Source organism: Phoca vitulina, unplaced genomic scaffold, assembly GCF_004348235.1.
Source record: "Phoca vitulina isolate PV1807 unplaced genomic scaffold, GSC_HSeal_1.0 scaffold32, whole genome shotgun sequence".
In the NCBI taxonomy this organism is placed as follows: domain Eukaryota; kingdom Metazoa; phylum Chordata; class Mammalia; order Carnivora; family Phocidae; genus Phoca; species Phoca vitulina.
Genome location: NW_022589735.1, coordinates 22,490,676 through 22,509,385, shown reverse-complemented (window position 1 = coordinate 22,509,385; position 18,710 = coordinate 22,490,676). Strand labels below are relative to the sequence as shown.

The window sequence follows — 18,710 nt, the reverse complement described above, 5'->3', positions numbered from 1 at the left end:
ACACTGGTGGGAAGAGAAACTGGTCTGCCCTTTTTGGAGAGAAAATGGGCAACATCTAGTAAAATTACATATGCATTTACCTTTTGATCAAGCAAGTGCACTACTAGGAATTCACTCTGAAGATCTATCTCCAAAAATACATAAATGCATATGCAGATGGTTATTAATTTCAACATTATTCGTCTTTGGAAAATACGTGTTCCATGTTCAGAACAGTTCAAAAAACTAGGTACATGCACACAACGGAGTACTATGAAACTAAGTATCTGTGGTGTGCTACCTTGTGAGGAAGAAGGAAGGAGAAACAAAAATGTACATATCTGCTCATCAAATACGGGAAGGACAAAGCAAATGCTAATGAGATTGGTCCCCTACAGTGTAAACGGAACAAGGTGGCAACTACGGGAGTGAGCAAGGGGGCAAGATAGAAGGGACAGGAGGTAAGGAGTAACACATCTTGGAATATCCCTTTTTGTACAGTTCTGACTTTCAGAACCAAGTCAATATTTCACATATTAAGTAAATTTTAAAAAATTAACAACTTGGGGAAAAACCCTAAAATGAAGCCCAAACACCAACAAACTTAGCTGTATTTTAACTAAATAACATAACCATACTAAAGGGGGGGGGAATAACAGAAGTAACTCAAGCATTTTTTTTTAAAGATTTAATATTAATCTCTATACTCAATGTGGGGCTCGAACCCATGACCACAAGATCAAGAGGGGCATGCTCTACCAACTGAGCCAGCCAGGAGCCCCTCAAGTATTTCTTAAATATGGTATTTTGACTATATACCCTCAGGTTCAAACAAAAAGAGCAATGTATCTTGGATAATGGGAACCAGGCTGGTGACTGTCTGAGAAGGGAGTTACAAAAAGGAGGAAGATAAAAAAGAACTGTGGTGCTGGACTGAAATTTGAGGTATCAATAGGACTCATGGTTTTTATTACACACATAGATAAGGAAATAGAGGTGAGTGGGTGCGTATAACTGGGGGGCGGGGGGGGGGGGGAAGGATTCTGTGCATAGACACACGCATACATACATTTCCTAGCTCGGCCTGCTGAGAGAGGGACTAGAAGCCACAATATCCCAATGCCAGTGAGCACAGCGATCGTGCCCAAATCCTCGTTTCTACACACCATCCTCCAGTAGGAACCAGGGCTCCTTGCCAAAATGACGGATTCCAGGGCTATGGCTAGGAAAGTACAAGATGAACCTGGAAACTCTTGTGCCAGAAAGCCAACTGCTGCTCAAAGAATGAAGGGGGTGAGACAAAAAAAGGCACAAGCGTCCGCTTGGTGGGGCTCGCACTGGCTGAATCCGGGACAATCTGACCATCAAAATAAGTAACGACAGTAACAGGTTAATAGCCCACTGGATAAAACAAGAATCTGGAGTTCAGAGTGATACAGACAGATGTAAAGAGAAAGCTTTTTCTAAAAGCAGAATTTCAACTGAAAAATCACAGGAGGAATGACAGAGCTGGAAAATCCTCAACTGCATACCACCACCAGCGGATAAAAGTTTGATGAGGAACAGGTTATTTAACAGTCTCCAAATCCCTCACCACAAGATACTGAATAATGACAAGCAGAGAAATGCTAACCTAACCGGTGCTCCAAAGTCACCGTCACTGGTAGCAGGGCAAATCAATACGCTGTATTTCCACATACAACACACGAAGAAGAACACAGCGTTGCCGCTGTAGCAGTTACGCCAAAACACACATCACCCATCCTTCTACTGAATATAAATCTCCTTTCCCTCTGAAGCTCCTTGAAGGGCCTGTTCTTTCTGCTCCACGGGCTCTCCGAAGTTTGGGCTATTGCAGATTCTACAAAATCTGACCCATATTCACACATTCAGTTAAAAAAATTTTCACTCCTCTAAGAACTTAATTTTCATTTTGAAACACTGACGAGTAAAAGTTGAATTAATCCTAAAAGAGTCTAGTCTATGAAACGAAAACTTCAGATTTGGGAAGTAATAAACCTGGGAAGCAACATTTCTATGTCTCAGTTTCATACAACAGACAAAAAAGTAGAGCAAAGGATAATTCTGGCTGAGACTAAGCTTTCCTTACTACTGCCAAGGAAAAGATTAAGTTGTATTGTGAAAGAATAGCACTTCTATTTGATACTTGCCTTAAAATAAACCTTAGATTAAAAAAAAGGGGGGCACGGGGCGCCTGAGTGGCTCAGTTGTTAAGTGTCTGCCTTTGGCTCGGGTCATGATCCCAGGGTCCTGGGATCAAGCCCCACATTGGGCTCCCTGCTCAGAGGAGAGCCTGCTTCTCCCTCTCCCGCTCCCCCCGCTTGTGTTCCCTCTCTCGCTGTCTCTCTGTCAAATAAATAAAAAAATCTTAAAAAAAAAAAGGGGGGGAGGGGCACACACAAGTATTAACAAAAAGATCCGAAAATCTATTCTTAGCCCAGTCAATCTTGTTGTATGTGGTTCTTGCTAGTCAAATGACTTACGGAACTCCCACCTCACACCAAATATAGAAATAGTCTCACCTAAGAAACCATAATTTTCCATTATGCTTGGCCAGGGCTGCGCACTGACCCCTGCTAGCAAAGGCTATCAAACATGTGCCTGTGAGATTTTACTTCATTTTTTTTTTCCTTCTAAGGCTGACCAATCTCTTTCTAGTAAAGACATTTGTTTCCTTAGATACAATCAAATGACGTGTGAATTTTAACAGCCAATGAATCAATCTGTCCTTCACAATTATTTCTATATGGCCGTTCTGATTACGCAACATATCCAAAAAGCAACCTTACTGCCCTTATTTCCAGATTCTTGGTGGAGGAGAGATGAGACGTGCATCATAGTGCAGTCCCCATATAGCAACAATAATAACCTAAAATAGTCATTTATCAACATAACTCACCATACTTCTTCTAATATAATTGATGGCCTTTTTCATATCCATGCCCGACCAGTTGTTGAGCATGTAGCAAATACAGGAAGCACAGTATACAAATCGCATATCATTTTCACTGCCTTCAGGGACTGCACAGAAGCTGAAAGAAGTAACAGTACGATTTACGATTCCATCGCACTATAATTTAGTTTTTATTTTTTTTGGGGGGAGGGAGGGGTGAGAAACACCTACTTCATGTCTTTACTCGCAGAAAAATCTATGATTAAATATGGATTTAAAAACCATATACTACTTATATTAGTCAATAAAGAACAGGACTATTAACTTGAATAATATAAAATGATCTCTAAATCACCACTCCATTTCAAAGTTCTGCTTTCTGGGTAGCTTTATACACTACCAGTTAATCCTTCCCAGATGGCACCACTTGAAGTTTCTTTGCTCCCTATCCTGGACAATCGTGGCACGCTAGCTTGAGAATTAATGGGGGGAAAAGCACCCAGGACCCACTGGGCAGTAAGAAATTTCCAAACCCAAGTTTTGACATGTGAAATTTCTCCTAAATGTATATGTAGATAACCACTAACACAATATTGTGTGGTAATTTTTTTACCTATTCCATTAGTTTTAGAGAGGTAATAGTCTGAGTCTGATATCTATTTCTTTATTTATAAACAAGGAAAAGGTGGCAGTAATCAAAGACTATATGGAAACTTTGAGATATTAGTCACATACACTGGCTGAGGTAAAGATTAAGTTCTACAGTATTTCCAATTAATGATAATTTATCTTACAAGTCTAAATTAATTTTCCCCTCATCAAGAGCAGTGTTTTTTAAACACTGAAGGGAAAACAGAGATATCAGCTGATGGAGCACTGACGTAACAATACAGCAGAACTGGTTTGCAAACTCTTTTCTCTAGATGGTATCACTTTGCCACTTCCTAGATTTGGGGCGGGGCGGGGGGAGGTTTCACCTTAAAACTCTAGGAAGATTCCTTAAACATACCATACAAACCACCAAATACTACTGAACTGAGTTCTTTTTCTATCCTTTACAAACATCACTGAATCTACCTTCACTAGAATGTAAGTCAATGTTCATTCCTTTCTGCCCCAGTCACTATGTCTTAAGGAACAGAAGTACAGACTAGTGTATGCTTACTTCAAAATATCTTTTTTGTCACCCAGAAGGTAAATTAAAGTCCATCCTAATATTAAAACCATTCAACCACTTACTTATGAATGTATTCACTGTCTCAGTTTAAACAAGAGAAAAAAACAAGGAGCTCTGCTATTATGATTTCTTTTTATTGAAATAAGAAATCTTGGATTATTTTTTGATTAGGGATTGTACATAGAGTGAACATTAAAGGATTCTAAAAGGGTTTATGATAAACTCTAAAGTTCTAGTATAGTATTATACCCATTTTTCAGTTCTATAAAATTTTTCCAAAAAAGAAAAAAAAGAAAAGGGAAAAAACCAGAGTGATCCGTACCTTCCATCTTCCAGCTGAAGGGCTCTCAAGCCTGCTAAGCAAGCTTCCTTATTGACTCGGCTTAGGTCATCTCCAAGAATAACTAAGCATGAAAGGCCAGTGTAGGTCATTGCTATGTGGCCACTATCGTAAGGATGAGCTGTTCCAGGATTCTAAATTCAAAATTAACATAATGTTAATTAACTAGTAAACTGAAAACTTATTTCATTAAGTAATCTGACACTAGGTTTCAGGAACTAGTAAAATTAAATGTTTGTACTGACTTATACCAACACCTGATTGAAAAAAACAAACCTTCATTTTGTAGGTCTCAATGTAAATACAATTGCATGCTTTCCAGGCTACACAATTTTTAAATGTATCCCGCAAACCTCAAGCTTTATGGAAGCAGTTCTGATACAAAAATAAACCAAATTATTTGAACTCCATATGTAGTCAACCACATTAATTATAACTTAAGTCTCAATGAAGTTAGAAAAGCATACAGCCTTTCAATCAAAAAAGATTTATAAAAGAAATAAAAATTCTTTTACTGCAAATTCAATACCACAGTAATCACCATATAAAAATATTATACAGTTGAAAAACCTTATTCTGCTCTCATATACAATTAAATTATTTGAGCTTCTAAGAAACATTAGCACTTAGAATAACCATTAACACATTGTGTGTTGGATTAGTTTCAACTAACTAAAACCTGACGGTTTTAACAAAAGATAACTACAGTTATCAAAGATCTCTTATGTTACAAAATACGTGACAAAGTAGGAAATCCTATAAAGAACCTAGGCGCTGACACCGGCAATGATAAAACTGGATATAAAAAGTGTTTATTATGCCAAGTAACTTGACGTTCCACAATATACAAAGCATTTATAGTTTTATAATTAATTTCAAATAATCAGCCAATCCTATGAATTATTTTTTAAAAAAGATTTCACTTGAAAAATGTAAAATTTCACATTGTACAAATTTGTCAGTTTAAAAATGTTTTAAGTTTTGGGGCACCAGGGTGGCTCAGTTGGTTAAATGGCCAACTCATGATTTCGGCTCAGGTCATGATCCCAGGGTCCTGGGATTGAGCCCCACGTTGGGCTCCCTGCTCAGCGGTAGTGTGCTTCAGGATTCTCTCTCTTCCTCTGCCCCTCCCCCCCTTTCTCCCTCCCCCTCTCTCTCATAAATAAATAAATCTTTTTTTTAAGATTTTATTTATTTATGAGAGAGAGAGAGAGTACAAGCAGGGGGAGCAGCAGAGGCAGAGGGAGAAGCAGGCTCCCCGCCGAGCAGGGAGCCCAATGCAGGACTTGATCCCAGGACCCTGGTGATCACAACCCGAGCCAAAGGCAGACACTTAACGGACTGAGCCACCCAGGCATTCTCAAATAAATAAATCTTTAAAATCTTAAAAAAAAAAAAAGTTTTTAAGGTTTTTTTTTTTTAATTGAAGTACAGTTGACACACAATGAAGAACGTTTTAATTTTGACAGAATACAAGCATATTTTAAAATTCATCTCTGTCATAGGTTTCCCTTCTATTTTAGTTTGGATTCATCAGTAATTGCTTCAAATCCTAGAATAATACTCATCGTACTAGAAGGTCAAAGTGAAACTTGTACCAAGGTTTTGGTTTAAGCAGACTCCTCTACCCACTCTAATAAATGTTAACTTCTATAACCACTGAAATGCATCAAATCCTGCCTCTACTACTCATTGGCTTGCTTCACTTCCTCCTTCTGGAAAATGGATATTAATACCTCCCTCAAGGGGTTATTGTGAGGATTAAATAAAATTACCGTGACAAAGATGCTAGTTATCCTGATGATGATGCAAGTACAAGGCAAATATCCAAAGGGCCACTACTTCTTGGGAGTCTTGAACTAGGTTCCTGGACCCACCAGGGAGTGAATCACATTATTTTCCTGCTCACCCACCTTCTGTGGCTCCTCACAGAACAAGTTTGCAAGGTGTTCAATACCTTCTATAATCGGAACCCACCCCACCCATCTGGCCTTACATATACGATTCTTTTGTGGTCTCACAAACATGCCAAACAAATTTTCATCTTGCTAACCCTTTCATTCTGAGTTCCTCCCTAGAGCTCAAACTCTGGTACTCCTGGCTATTCTATTCCACATTTATAATAGCCTGCCTAGAACTCCTAGAGCATATTTCAGTTTTTGGTACTTAAACTAAACATCTACTATGTTAAAAGCACCGTGGGGAATCCAAACAGAAATCAAATGTGGAGCTTAACCTTAAGGGCAGAAGAAAGGGTCTGGTCAAGTAATTACAATACAAAGTAGAATGTAATAAGCGTCATGAGGGAGATACAGTAACACAAAGATTTACCTTTTTTTTGTTTTTTTAAAAGATTTTATTTATTTGACAGAGAGAGTGCACAAGCAGGGGGTGTGGCAGACAGAGGGAAAGGGAGAAGCAGGCTCCCCGCTGAGCAGGGAGCCTGATGTGGGGCTCGATCCCAGGACCGTGGGATCATGACCTGAGCCGAAGGCAGACGCTTAACTGACTGAGTCACCAAGGCGCCCCAAGATTTATTTTTTTAAATTGTCATCTTATCTTCTGTTAGTCAAATCTGAAGACTGTTTCACTTTTTTTTTTAAAGTAGGCTCCATGCCCAGTGTGGGGCTTGAACTCACCACCCTGAGATCAAGATTTGCATGCTCTACTGACTCAGCCAGCCAGGCACCCCAGTAACACAAAGACTTACATAAGGGATTTTTTTCTGCAGCAGAAGAGGAGCTTGGTGGGTGGAAAGGAGAGAAGGCTTTATAGGTAGAAGAAAAAGTAAAAGCAAAGTGGAGAAAGAAAATTCTGGGTGTCTAGCATGTATTAGAGACAACACATAATTTAACAGAGAATATAGCATTTGTGAAGGAAAACAGTGAGAAAAGTGGGTTGAGAGGATCCATCAGTGTTTCTCAAAAAGTACTCTATGGCCATGGAAGGCCCTGGGCATTTATCAGGTAAGGCAATGGCCCACAGGTGGTTTGGTGGTTTTGGAAGAAAAACTGATGACACTACTGTATTTATATACTTCATCGGACAATCCTATGCGCCTCCTCAGATTCTTGCGGACTCTCAGCCAACCACTCTCAGTGACAAGCCCTGGGAGGCCGATATGCGTCCCCCTGGCATCTCTTGCTCCTTCCACCACTCAAATTCAGATGAACACAATGTGGCATAGAGTGGGACCTGGCCTCCCCAGAAGATGCCAGGCGTCTAGGTGAATGTCACCAAAAATGGGTGTCAGGAGACTCTGCCAACCAAGGCAAAAATGGTTTCTTCTTCAATTTTATTCCTGTTTAAAAATGTCTTGGGGGTGGGGGAGACAAGAGGAAGGGGATTGTCAAAATGTATCAAAGCCCTGTTTTATTTCAACCAGGGTGGGTACACACAAGGTATGGCACTAGAGAATGGTCATCATGACCACTCGTCATGGCACCCAGATAGCCTGTCCACTAGGAGTAAAGGGAGAGCTATCTTCTCCAGGACCAGCATCAGCTGGAAAAGACTGTATGTGTAGGAAAAAGGGAACATAGTTTACGAATCCTTTGTTTGCAGACTCCCTGCTAAAAGCAATGGGCACACATGATTGGAGACATCTTGGCACATTCACATGACCTCGACACAGGCAGGTGGATCTACAGCCTAAGACAGAGGAAGAAGGCTGAAGCAGTGCCTCCATGAAATCATGCTGCCTTCTCCCAAATCACTGCTATTTATTCCAAAATGTTGAAGCAGAGCATGAAAAAATGGGCAATATGCCATTTACATTCAGATTGCAACTGGATATAAATCCTGACATACTCAGTGTTGCTAGACACTAGCTTATAACCAATATATAAGCAGAGTGACCCCATCAGAGGAAAAGTTTCTATGCTGTGTGGCCCTCTTTTGAAAAAAATGAGGAAGTTTCTCTCTGCTTCTACTATAGAAAAATAGTTATTTTGTGCCGAGATGCAAACACCTTCAGAGCTGGCTCTGGGTCTGCTGCTTTGAAGAAGACAGAAGTTCCTCCCTCTGTGAGGAGTCCCTGCTTTCTACACGGTGTGTGCTGGTACCAAAGCCTATGGCCGTAACCCTGAAGACAGCCTGCTTGTTGCCACAAATGTCCTCAAGTTCATCACTACTCAGGTCTTCAATCACTGCCTTGGCAAGAGCTTTTTCTTTTATTCCTAAGAAACGTGAGTCGAATGTAGTCTTTCACTAACATAGAAGTTCTCTGGCTTCCTAGAGAGCAAGCACCAAGCACGAGTGCTTTATTCCCAATTCTCCAGGAAACCACCAATAATTTTTATACAGACAAACGACAGGAGGAGAGTCACGATACTTGGGACAGCAGGGATCTCTGTGCGCATATGGGCTGTGCATTCTGCCAGGAAGTGAGGTGCAGACCACACTCCTTCCAGGAGCTGCAGGTATAATGTACATTAGTAGACAGTACCCAGCTATATCAAAACATGGAAGCTTGGTTCCGTCTGGGTAATTTCTTAGTTTTCTTTCTCACTAATTTTATCAGCCACCTCCCTTCTTCCTCCTCCTGACCCAGACAGTAACTCACCTTTGATGGATTGAATGGAATACCCAGGTATGAAGAGCCTCGGAAACCACAGCGGTTTAGATTTGATCCTAGAAAATAAATACATGTACTTATTTAGAGTATACTTTATTTTTGTTCGGACTCTACAGCAGTTCAATTAAACATTCTTTCAGAAACTGAGCATTTTAGTATGAAAGTTTTGTCACTGTGTCCATTTTCATTCTAGCTAACGGTTTAGTACCAAAGCTTTGTTACTGTGTCCATTTTCATTGGTTAATGCTCACCATGAGCCAGGGCTGTTCTCTTTTTGTGGGAATTTCCTCATTTAAATTAAAAAAAAAATTTTAAGTTTATTTATTTTAAAACAATCTCCACACCCAACATGGGGCTTGAACTTACAACCCTGAGATCAACAGTCGCACACTCTTCCGACTGAGCCAGCCAGATGCCCTTCTCATTTTCAAACCAGAGACAAAATAATGATTTCCTACCATGTACCTTCAGTTTATAGCCTACCTCACTGCATACAAAATGCTTCCATATCTTTTCCATATGATCATTTTTCATGTGATCAACATATTTAACCCCATGCTAAAGGAGAGAAAGCAGAAGCCCAGAGGTTAAGTGACATGTTCAAGGTAATGCATCAGAATCTGGAATTCTAATTTCCCATCCAGTGTCTTTTTACTTTAACTCATTGCTTCTTTACATGTGAGCAAACTAAAGGTATAAGCTGCTCTAGTTGCAAAAAATATATGTACTTAGTATTTTAGTATTGGACAAATCTTCGTTCTGAGTCTAATAACGTACTTTGCTTTGAAGTACTGGGAACTTAATAAGCCAGAAACTTGAGTCACATCCATGAAAAGGGAGCCCTGTGCACTGGTGGTGGGAATATAAATTGGCACAGCCATTATGGAAAACAGTATGGAGGTTCTTCAAAAAATTGTAACTAGAACTACCATATGATCCAGCAATCCACTACTGGGTATATATCCAAAGGAAACAGGATCGCTATCTTGAAGATATGTCTGCAACCCTGTGATCACTGCAACATAATTTATAATAGCCAAGACATGGAAACAACCTAAGTGTCCAACGACAGATGAGTGGATAAAGAAAATTTCTCTCTCTCTCTGTTCCTCACACAGACACACACAACACCAGAATGTTATTCATCCATAAAAGAGGAAATTCTGCCTTATGTGACATAATACATGGAACTTGAGGGCATTATGCCACATGAAGTAGGTCAGAGGGAGAAACAAATACTATAATACTTTATGTCCTCACTTATATGTGGAATTTAAAAAGGCTGAACTCACAGAAACAGAGTAGAATAGTGGTTGTCAGGGGCTGAGAGAAATGGGGAGATGTTGGTCAAAAGTACAAACGTCTACCTGTAAGATGAGTATATTCTGGGGATCTAATGTACAGCATGATGGCTATAATTCATAGGACTGTATTATATCCTTGAAAGTTATAAGGAGAGTGGGGCGCCTGGGTGGCTCAGTTGTTGGGCGTCTGCCTTCGGCTCAGGTCATGATCCCGGGGTCCTGGGATCGAGCCCTACATCAGGCTCCCTGCTCAGCGGGGAGTTTGCTTCTCCCTCTCCTGCTCCCCCTGCTTGTGTTCTCTTTCTCTGTCAAATAAATAAATAAAATCTTTAAAAAAAAAAAGTTATAAGGAGAAATCTTAAATGTTGTCACACCACACACACACACACACAAAAGGAAATTATGTGAGGGGATTGTGGTAATCATTTGGCAATATATTCATGTAACAAATCATGTTGTACACGTTACACTCATATATATGTCAATAATACCTCTATAAAGCTGGAAAAAAATAAAAAACTATAAATGAAAAATTAGTTACACCCACAATGAGAACGTAATTATGGTTTTGATAGCTATTAGAAAATCAGCATGACAGATGTAGAGGACAGAAGTGAAGTATCCACAGAATGTACATGCATTTTAATAAAAAGTCAGTAGATTTGGAGTGCCTTGGTGGTGCAGTCAGTTGATCGCTTGACTCTTGGTCTCAGCTGAAGTGTGATCTCAGGGTCATGAGATCGAGCCCCACGTCCGGCTGCACGCTCAGCAGAGTCTGCTTGTGTTTCTCTCACCATCTCCCTCTGCCCCTCTCCCTGTGCTTTCTCACTCTAAAAATAAATAAATCTTAAAAAAAAATCAAGTAGATGTATAAATAGTTTTTTTTTTTTTTTTAAAGATTTTATTTATTTATTTGACAGAGAGAGAGACAGCAAGAGAGGGAACGCAAGCAGGGGGAGTGGGAGAGGGAGAAGCAGGCTTCCTGCCGAGCAGGGAGCCCGATGCGGGGCTTGATCCCAGGACCCTGGGATCATGACCCGAGATGAAGGCAGACGCTTAACAACTGAGCCACCCAGGCGCCCCTATAAATAGGTTTTGAGGTGCGAAACTAGTTTCATATCTCTTATGACTGGAACATGACTAATTCATACTAATTAGTTTTCACTCTTCTATTTCTTCACATCAGGTACTCTATTTAGCTTTATATCTCCAATAGTACTTAGAATAGTAACTTAAACATTAATTTCTTGAACAATTTAGGGAACTTTACCCACTAAATGTAAAACTTTCCACTAACCACCTTCCCCCTTTAACAAAAAAATTTACATGAAAAAGGGTATTGTCTAATGGTGAAGATACTAAGGAACACAGTTCTCCCATCTTTGCTAAAGATTTTGCTAAAAAATGGGTAAGCCACTTAAGACTTGTCAATATACAGTAAGAGTAATAAAAAGGCTCAGACTCTGACTGGATAATGATACATCTGAGAATTTACTCCAGTAACTTCCAATATAAGAAAGGTCACATGCACAGAAACACGCAATGTAGTATTACACTGGTAAAATCCGGAAGCAAACAGAAATCCAACAGGTTAATGTGACACTCTATCTCCTCAAAGGAACATTAAACTGCTGCTAAAATACTTAGGGAAAACTATGTAGCAACATGGAGAAATGATCAAAAGTAGGACACAAACATTTACGTGATTATAATTAAGCAAAGGATGCTTATCAACAAAACCCAGAAGGGAATAAACAAAAGAAAACTGTGTGGTATGACAGGAGAGTGAATTTTGTTCTTTGTATGAGTCATTTTTGCCCTAACAAATTATCACAAACTTACTACCTTGAAACCACACCCACTTATTGTCGCACACTTCTGTACGTTCCGAAGTCCGTGAGGTCCACCAGGCTGGACCGGGGTGCTGGTAGGGGTTGCACTCCCTGCTGGAGGCTCTGGGGAACAATGCCCCTCAAGTTCCTTCAGCTTGTTGGGCGGGTGTGGGACTGAGGGCTCCAAGTGTTTGCTCACTCCTGGAGGCCACTCCTGCCACTGCTTCCATCTGGGCCCCTGTACCGCCTTCTCCTTTAAAGGGCTCATGTGGTTGTACTGGGCAACACCTAGCACCCTCCCCACCCCCGTACATGAAACACCTGCAGATAATCTCCCTATTTTGACGTCAGCTGATTAGTAACCTTAACTTCATCTTCAAAGTCCACAGTGCCTAGTGTCTGAACAACCACTAAAACCAATAAAACCTTCGCCACATCAACAATATGATGGTTTTGCTTTCTTATCATTCATGTGTTCAGTGGAGTATCACTTTTTTTTTTAAGTTTTATTTTTATTTAAGTAATCTCTACACCCAACATGGGGCTCAAACTCACAACCCTGAGATCAAGAGTTGCATGCTTTTCCAACTGAGCCAGCCAGGCACCTCTGGAGTAGCACTTTTAATTTCCTTCAAGAACTTTTACTTTGCATACACAACGTGGCCAACTGGCACAAGAGGCCTAGCTTTCAGCCTACTTAGGCTTTTGACATGCTTTCTTCACCAAGCTTAATCATTTCTAGCTTATGATGTAGAGCGAGAGATGTGCGACTCTTCCTTTCACTTGAACACTCAGAGGTCACTGTGGGGTTACTAACTGCCCTAATTTCAGTACTGCTGTGTCAGGAATTAAGGAGCCCCGAGGAGAGGGATGAAGGGGAACTGCTGCTCAGTGGAGCAGTCACAACCCACACGTTTATCAATTAAGTGCACCATCCTATATGGGCACAGTTTGTCGTGCCCCGAAACAATCAGAATAATAACATCAAAGATCACAGATCACCACAGTAAATATAATGAAAAAGTATGAATTATTGCGAAAATTACCAAAATGTAAAACAGAGACCTGAAGTGAGCAAATGCTGTTAGAAAAATGGCACCAGTTGACTTGCACGACAGAATTGCCACAAACCTTCCATCTGTAAAAAATGCACTATGTGCAAGGCATATTAAAGTGAAGTGCAATTAGGGCGCCTGGGTGGCTCAGCTGGTTCAGCGACTGCCTTCGGCTCAGGTCATGATCCTGGAGTCCGGGGATCGAGTCCCGCATCGGGCTCCCTGCTCAGCAGGGAGTCTGCTTCTCCCTCTCCCACTCCCCCCTCTTGTGCTCTCTCTCACTCTCTCTCTCAAATAAATAAATAAAATCTTTAAAAAAAAAAAAGTGAAGTGCAATTAAATGAGGAACACCTGTTAGTCAGGGTTTGAAAAAATCTTTCTGAATGAAATATCATTTCCTTACAGGTAAATGACTAAACAGTATTTCTATTTGTTCATTTCTATGTTTTTAGCTTATTTACATCAATAACTTTTCTGAAAATTTCAGCATCAAAAATACTGATGTTCAAAAACATCACCAAAGGTCAGGAGACTGTGCCATGGCCAAGTGGAGTCCAACTCAAGACCCTCTTCTTACTGGCTCTGTGTTTTACAGGCAAACAACACCCTCTCTGAGCTAGTCCCTCCACTTCTGAACGAGGAGCAGGAATGTACAGCGAGCGGTATTCTGCAGGGTTCCTGTAAGGTTTAAAGGACACGGGCAGATTATGCTCAGCACAGTGACCAAAGCACAGTCAACAGTAACCAGTTCCAACCGATTCGTTAGCTTTTTACAAAAGTGAAACAGGAGGAAAGTAACAGCTTCTGTGTAATTGATCAAGAAAAGTTTGGTTTTTTTAAAAAAAGATTTCATTCATTCATTCATTCATTCATTCATTCATTAAGAGAGAGAGTGCGCGTGAACACTGAGGAGAAACAGAGGGAGAGGCAGAAGGAGAAGCACGCTCTCTGCTGAGCAGGGAGCCGAGTACGGAGTCCGCGTGGGGCTCACATGACCTGAGCCGAAGGCAGACGCTTAACTGACTGAGCCACCGAGGCAACCCCAAGAAAAGTTTCTTTAAAATCAAAATGCCTTCAGGGCGCCTGGGTGGCTCAGTCGTTAAGCGTCTGCCTTCGGCTCAGGTCATGATCCCGGGGTCCTGGGATCAAGCCCCACGTCGGGCTCCCTGCTCCACGGGAAGCCTGCTTCTCCCTCTCCCACTCCCCCTGCTTGTGTTCCCTCTCTCACTGTGTCTCTCTCTGTCAAATAAATAAAATCTTTAAAAAAAAAAAATGCCTTCTCTTCCCCCTTTTCAAGTGTATACTGTCACTGAAAAAAAAATTCATTAGGCAATCCTTTCTGATTCTTGTCAATATTTGTCTGCTATTGTGCGTTCCTTCATAATTCTAGTTAGCCTCCCTATTCATGATAATTATTAAGTATAAATGCACAATTCATTCCAAATTTACAACGGGATGCATATTCCCGATAGCCTAAGCTTCCTTGGAGGTTGCTGGATGGTGCCATCTAGTGTTCCTATTCAGTAGCTGCAAAATAAACCGGAAGGGTGGGTCTGGGTCCCAACAGGATCAATTGCATAGCCTGAAAAAATATACAGGCTTCTTGGGTCCTATCTCAGGCCGACATCAAAACCCTCAGAGTAGGGCCTGGACAATCATACATAAAAATAAAAACAATCCCTGTTGGACAGACAAGTCACAATCGAGAACCACTAATGTGGTGAATGTATCCTCTACTATCAGAGGCACAGAGTCAAACTAGTTTATCTTGTTAAGGGGAAGTCGTTCAGATAGCAATATATCATAAGCATCTAGGTACACCTCCTTGTTTCAGACTGTCAAGAGACCTAGACAAGGTGAACAAAACATTCTAGAGCCTACAAAATGGGTTTGTATACCTATTTTCTAAATTTCACAGATTGGTTTCAGAGTCAGACCTAGGCCAACTAAGGAAAAGGCAGGTGGGAGACTCTTTTCATAGATAGAGACTTAATAGTTTCATGCAACAAAACAGTAAGTGGAGAATTGAGAATTGCAGTTGGACTGTGACAAGATCTGTGGTGTGGCCTACCAGACACACGGTGAGGGACAGTTGAGCACATAATCACTGCGGGGCTATCTCTGCAAAAATTCTTGATCTATAATTCTTCCAAAACAGACATGCTATAATTTTTGAAATGTGCAACATGCTCAGTTTAGGCACATGCAACTATACTTACACTTGTAGGCATGTTATTTTAAAAAGGCAGCAATGGGACTTAAAAATCTACTTTAAAAAAATCTCACAGGAGGGGCGCCTGGGTGGCTCAGTCGTTAAGCGTCTGCCTTCGGCTCAGGTCATGATCCCAGGGTCCTGGGATCAAGCCCCACATCGGGCTCCCTGCTCCGCAAGAAGCCTGCTTCTCCCTCTCCCACTCCCCCTGCTTCTGTTCCCTCTCTCGCTGTGTCGCTCTGTCAAATAAATAAATAAAATCTTTAAAAAAAAAAAAAAACTCACAGGAAAACACACATGATGAACAGAGCACCTATTGTACGGAATCAGTACTGGAAATCTCCAGGAATGGGACTCTCAAAGGACTAGAAAACAGAAAACTGTACTCTAATTTTGCCTCTAGCATTAATGAGCTATATTATCGTGGACAAATTATTTGTCTCTTTGGATCTTAATATCCTCATGTGTACAATGACAGACTATAATATTCCTTGCTCTGTTCTAGCTCCAAAATTCTCTGGCTGTATCCTTGATGAGATAAGGGAACACACAACTCCCAGCCCGATCCCCTGTGTTTCCTAAACACTTCCGGAGGTTGACAGGAAGGGCCCCAGCCCTCCAATGGTCTGACCACACACTTATAGTAAGATACCACTGGGGTCTTTACAACCCTGGGGTCAAGTGAAAAGCCAGGGTTAACTCTGATTAAATATTCATGATGTACTTAAGTGTCACACATGACAGTCTCCACCAGGGACCTATATACTTCACCAGTAAAGTAGCACTGGGGCCTGGGAGTCAGAAGCCTGGGATTTCAGTCTGACTCTATCACTTAATAGCTATGTGTGGCCTCAGGCAGGTCTCTCTCTTTTTTTTTTTTTTTTACACAAGCTGTGGCCAGTTTTATTAAAGAAAAATTTTGCGTGATTTACTTTTCACCAGTCTGTTCTGGCATGCTTCGAGTGATATCAGAATCACCTGGATCAGTGATAGCCAGTGTGCGTACTCTGTAGTATTTCCACACGCTGTGCCCAATTCAGTATTATTGCCACTGTAGTGATGGGCACCAGTTCTGGCCAACATGGCACAGTATTCTATTTCAGATTTCCTCAAGGCTGGGCAGTTGTTGGCGAGGATAACCAGTTTCGCTCTGCCATGTCTGATCATTTTCAGAGTGTGCTTGTACCCCAGCACGTACTTTCCACTTTTCATAACAAGCTGGAGCCTGGAGTTGATCGACTCCAGCGACTTTTTCGTCTTCTTTGCGGCCACCATCTTCCTGCCTTAGATGCGGGACGGCCCCAACCAAAACCAGCCGCCAAAATGCTCAGGCAGGTCTCTTAATCACTGTCTCTCATTTTCCTCTTCTGGAGAAGGCAGAGTAGGGGAAGAACAAATTTGACAATGTATTTGACAGTGCCTTAAAAATCATAAATTTTTAATTAACGTACAGCATTATTTCTGCATTAGCAAAATATCAATATTTGTGTATAATAACCCTGTAATATTAAATTTATTTTTTTTTATTTTTGTTGTGTTTTGAGGAGAGGTTCAAGGTTTTTCTAACTTCAATTTTTAAATATGGAAACCTACTGTGAATACACAAACAATGTAGGTATAAAGATTAAAATTAAAGTACTACCTTATCCTGCCATCCCCCCAAGTCTGTTCCCAACTCTCCCCCCCACAAAGATTTTCTTTCAGGATTTTCGCTGTATGTTGATAGTCAAAGATCGTTGAAACATCTCTGTAGATGTTGGTATTTATAATTTAACCATAACTGAACATTTTCATGTTGGTATATACATAGATCTACCTCGATCACTTTAATACTGCATAGTATTCTTGGTGGACCAGAGTTTAGTTAACTGTTTCACTCCCTTTCTACTTGGTCAGTGTAACGAACGATGCCAAAACACGTTCTACACAGATTTTTGTGCACGTCATTAGTTTCCTGAGGTATCAAATTCTTACAAATCCGGAGGATTTCAACAATGGAAATTTATTCGCTCGGAGTTCTGGAAACCAGAAGTCCAAAATCAAGGTGTTGGCAGGACCGGTTCCTTCCGGAGGTTCTGAGGGAGAAACCGTCTCATGCTTTTCTCTCAACTTCTGGTGGCTCTGGACAATCCTGGCATTCCTCTGTGTAGTAAGCATCACTCTAACCTCCACCTCTGCCCTCACAGGGCCTTCCCCTCAGGGTCTGGAATCTCCCTCTTCCCTTCTCCTAGAAGGACACCAGTCACTGATCTGGAGATGCTTACCTTAATTACATCCGCAAAGGCCCATCTTCCAACTAAGGTCATATTCTGAGGTTCTGAGCGGACCTATCTTTTCGGGGCCATTACTCAACCCACTACAACACACACGAGAATATGTCAGATGCGATAAAAGATTATACTCAAAAATGACTCTCAAAAGGTTACAATGATTTTCACTTTCACCAAAATGATATTAGGGTGCTCTTTCAGGATGCCTGGGTGGCTCAGTCAGTTAAGCGTCTGCCTTCGGCTCAGGTCGTGATCCCAGATCCTGGGATCGAGTCCTTGCTCAGGGGGTAGCCTGATTGTCCCTCAGCCTCTGCCTGCCACTCCTCCTGCTTGTGCTCTCTCTCTCTCTGACAAACAAATAAGTAAAATCTTAAAAAAAAAAAAAAAAAAAATAAGGTGCTCTTTCCCCTGTATTCTTGCCAACTTTCCAAACTTCCGGCTAAATTGATGTGTTAGATAAAAAATAATGCACCATTGTTTCTACTGTATCTCCCTGACTTTTCTCGTAAGGTTAATCCTCTTTCATGTAGTTATTGACTTCTTTTGAGATCCTCCTATTCTTAAATTTTGTCATTTTCTAAACAGTGATGTGTTATTTTCCTCTCAATCTTTAAGAATTCTTCACAGTCTGGATATTAATATTTTATTATATATATTGCCACAATTTCCAAGCCTGTTACTTATTCAACCTTACCTCTTACTACACAACATTTAAAAGTGTTTATTTAATCAAACTTACCAAGTTTTTCTTTTATGGTCCTGGGTTTTTAATATTTATAGATTTTTAAATTCCCTAAGATTTTTTTTTTAAGATTTTATTTTTTATTTTTCCTTTTTTTTCATTTTATTATGTTAATCACCATACATTACATCATTAGTTTTAGATATAGTGTTCCATGATTCATTGTTTGTGCATAACACCCAGTGCTCCATGCAGAACGTGCCCTCTTTAATACCCATCACCAGGCTAACCCATCCTCCCAGCCCCCTCCCCTCTAGAACCCTCAGTTTGTTTTTCAGAGTCCATCGTCTCTCATGGTTCATCTCCCCA

The 18,710-nt window shown here is 40.7% G+C and overlaps 1 protein-coding gene and 1 pseudogene across 1 annotated transcript in view; both read right to left on the bottom strand.

Annotated features, from left to right (window-relative positions):
• The window catches only part of PGGT1B (protein geranylgeranyltransferase type I subunit beta), a 54,085-nt gene that overhangs the window by 20,960 nt on the left and 14,415 nt on the right, over positions 1–18,710 (bottom strand). The window contains exons 3-5 of the mRNA XM_032425219.1: positions 8,975–9,042; positions 4,393–4,544; positions 2,900–3,032 (exon numbers count right to left, since the gene is read on the bottom strand). Coding sequence (XP_032281110.1) covers positions 2,900–3,032; positions 4,393–4,544; positions 8,975–9,042 — 353 coding nt within the window. The remainder of the gene's footprint in view (positions 1–2,899; positions 3,033–4,392; positions 4,545–8,974; positions 9,043–18,710) is intronic.
• On the bottom strand, positions 11,335–16,980 carry LOC116645181 (annotated as a pseudogene).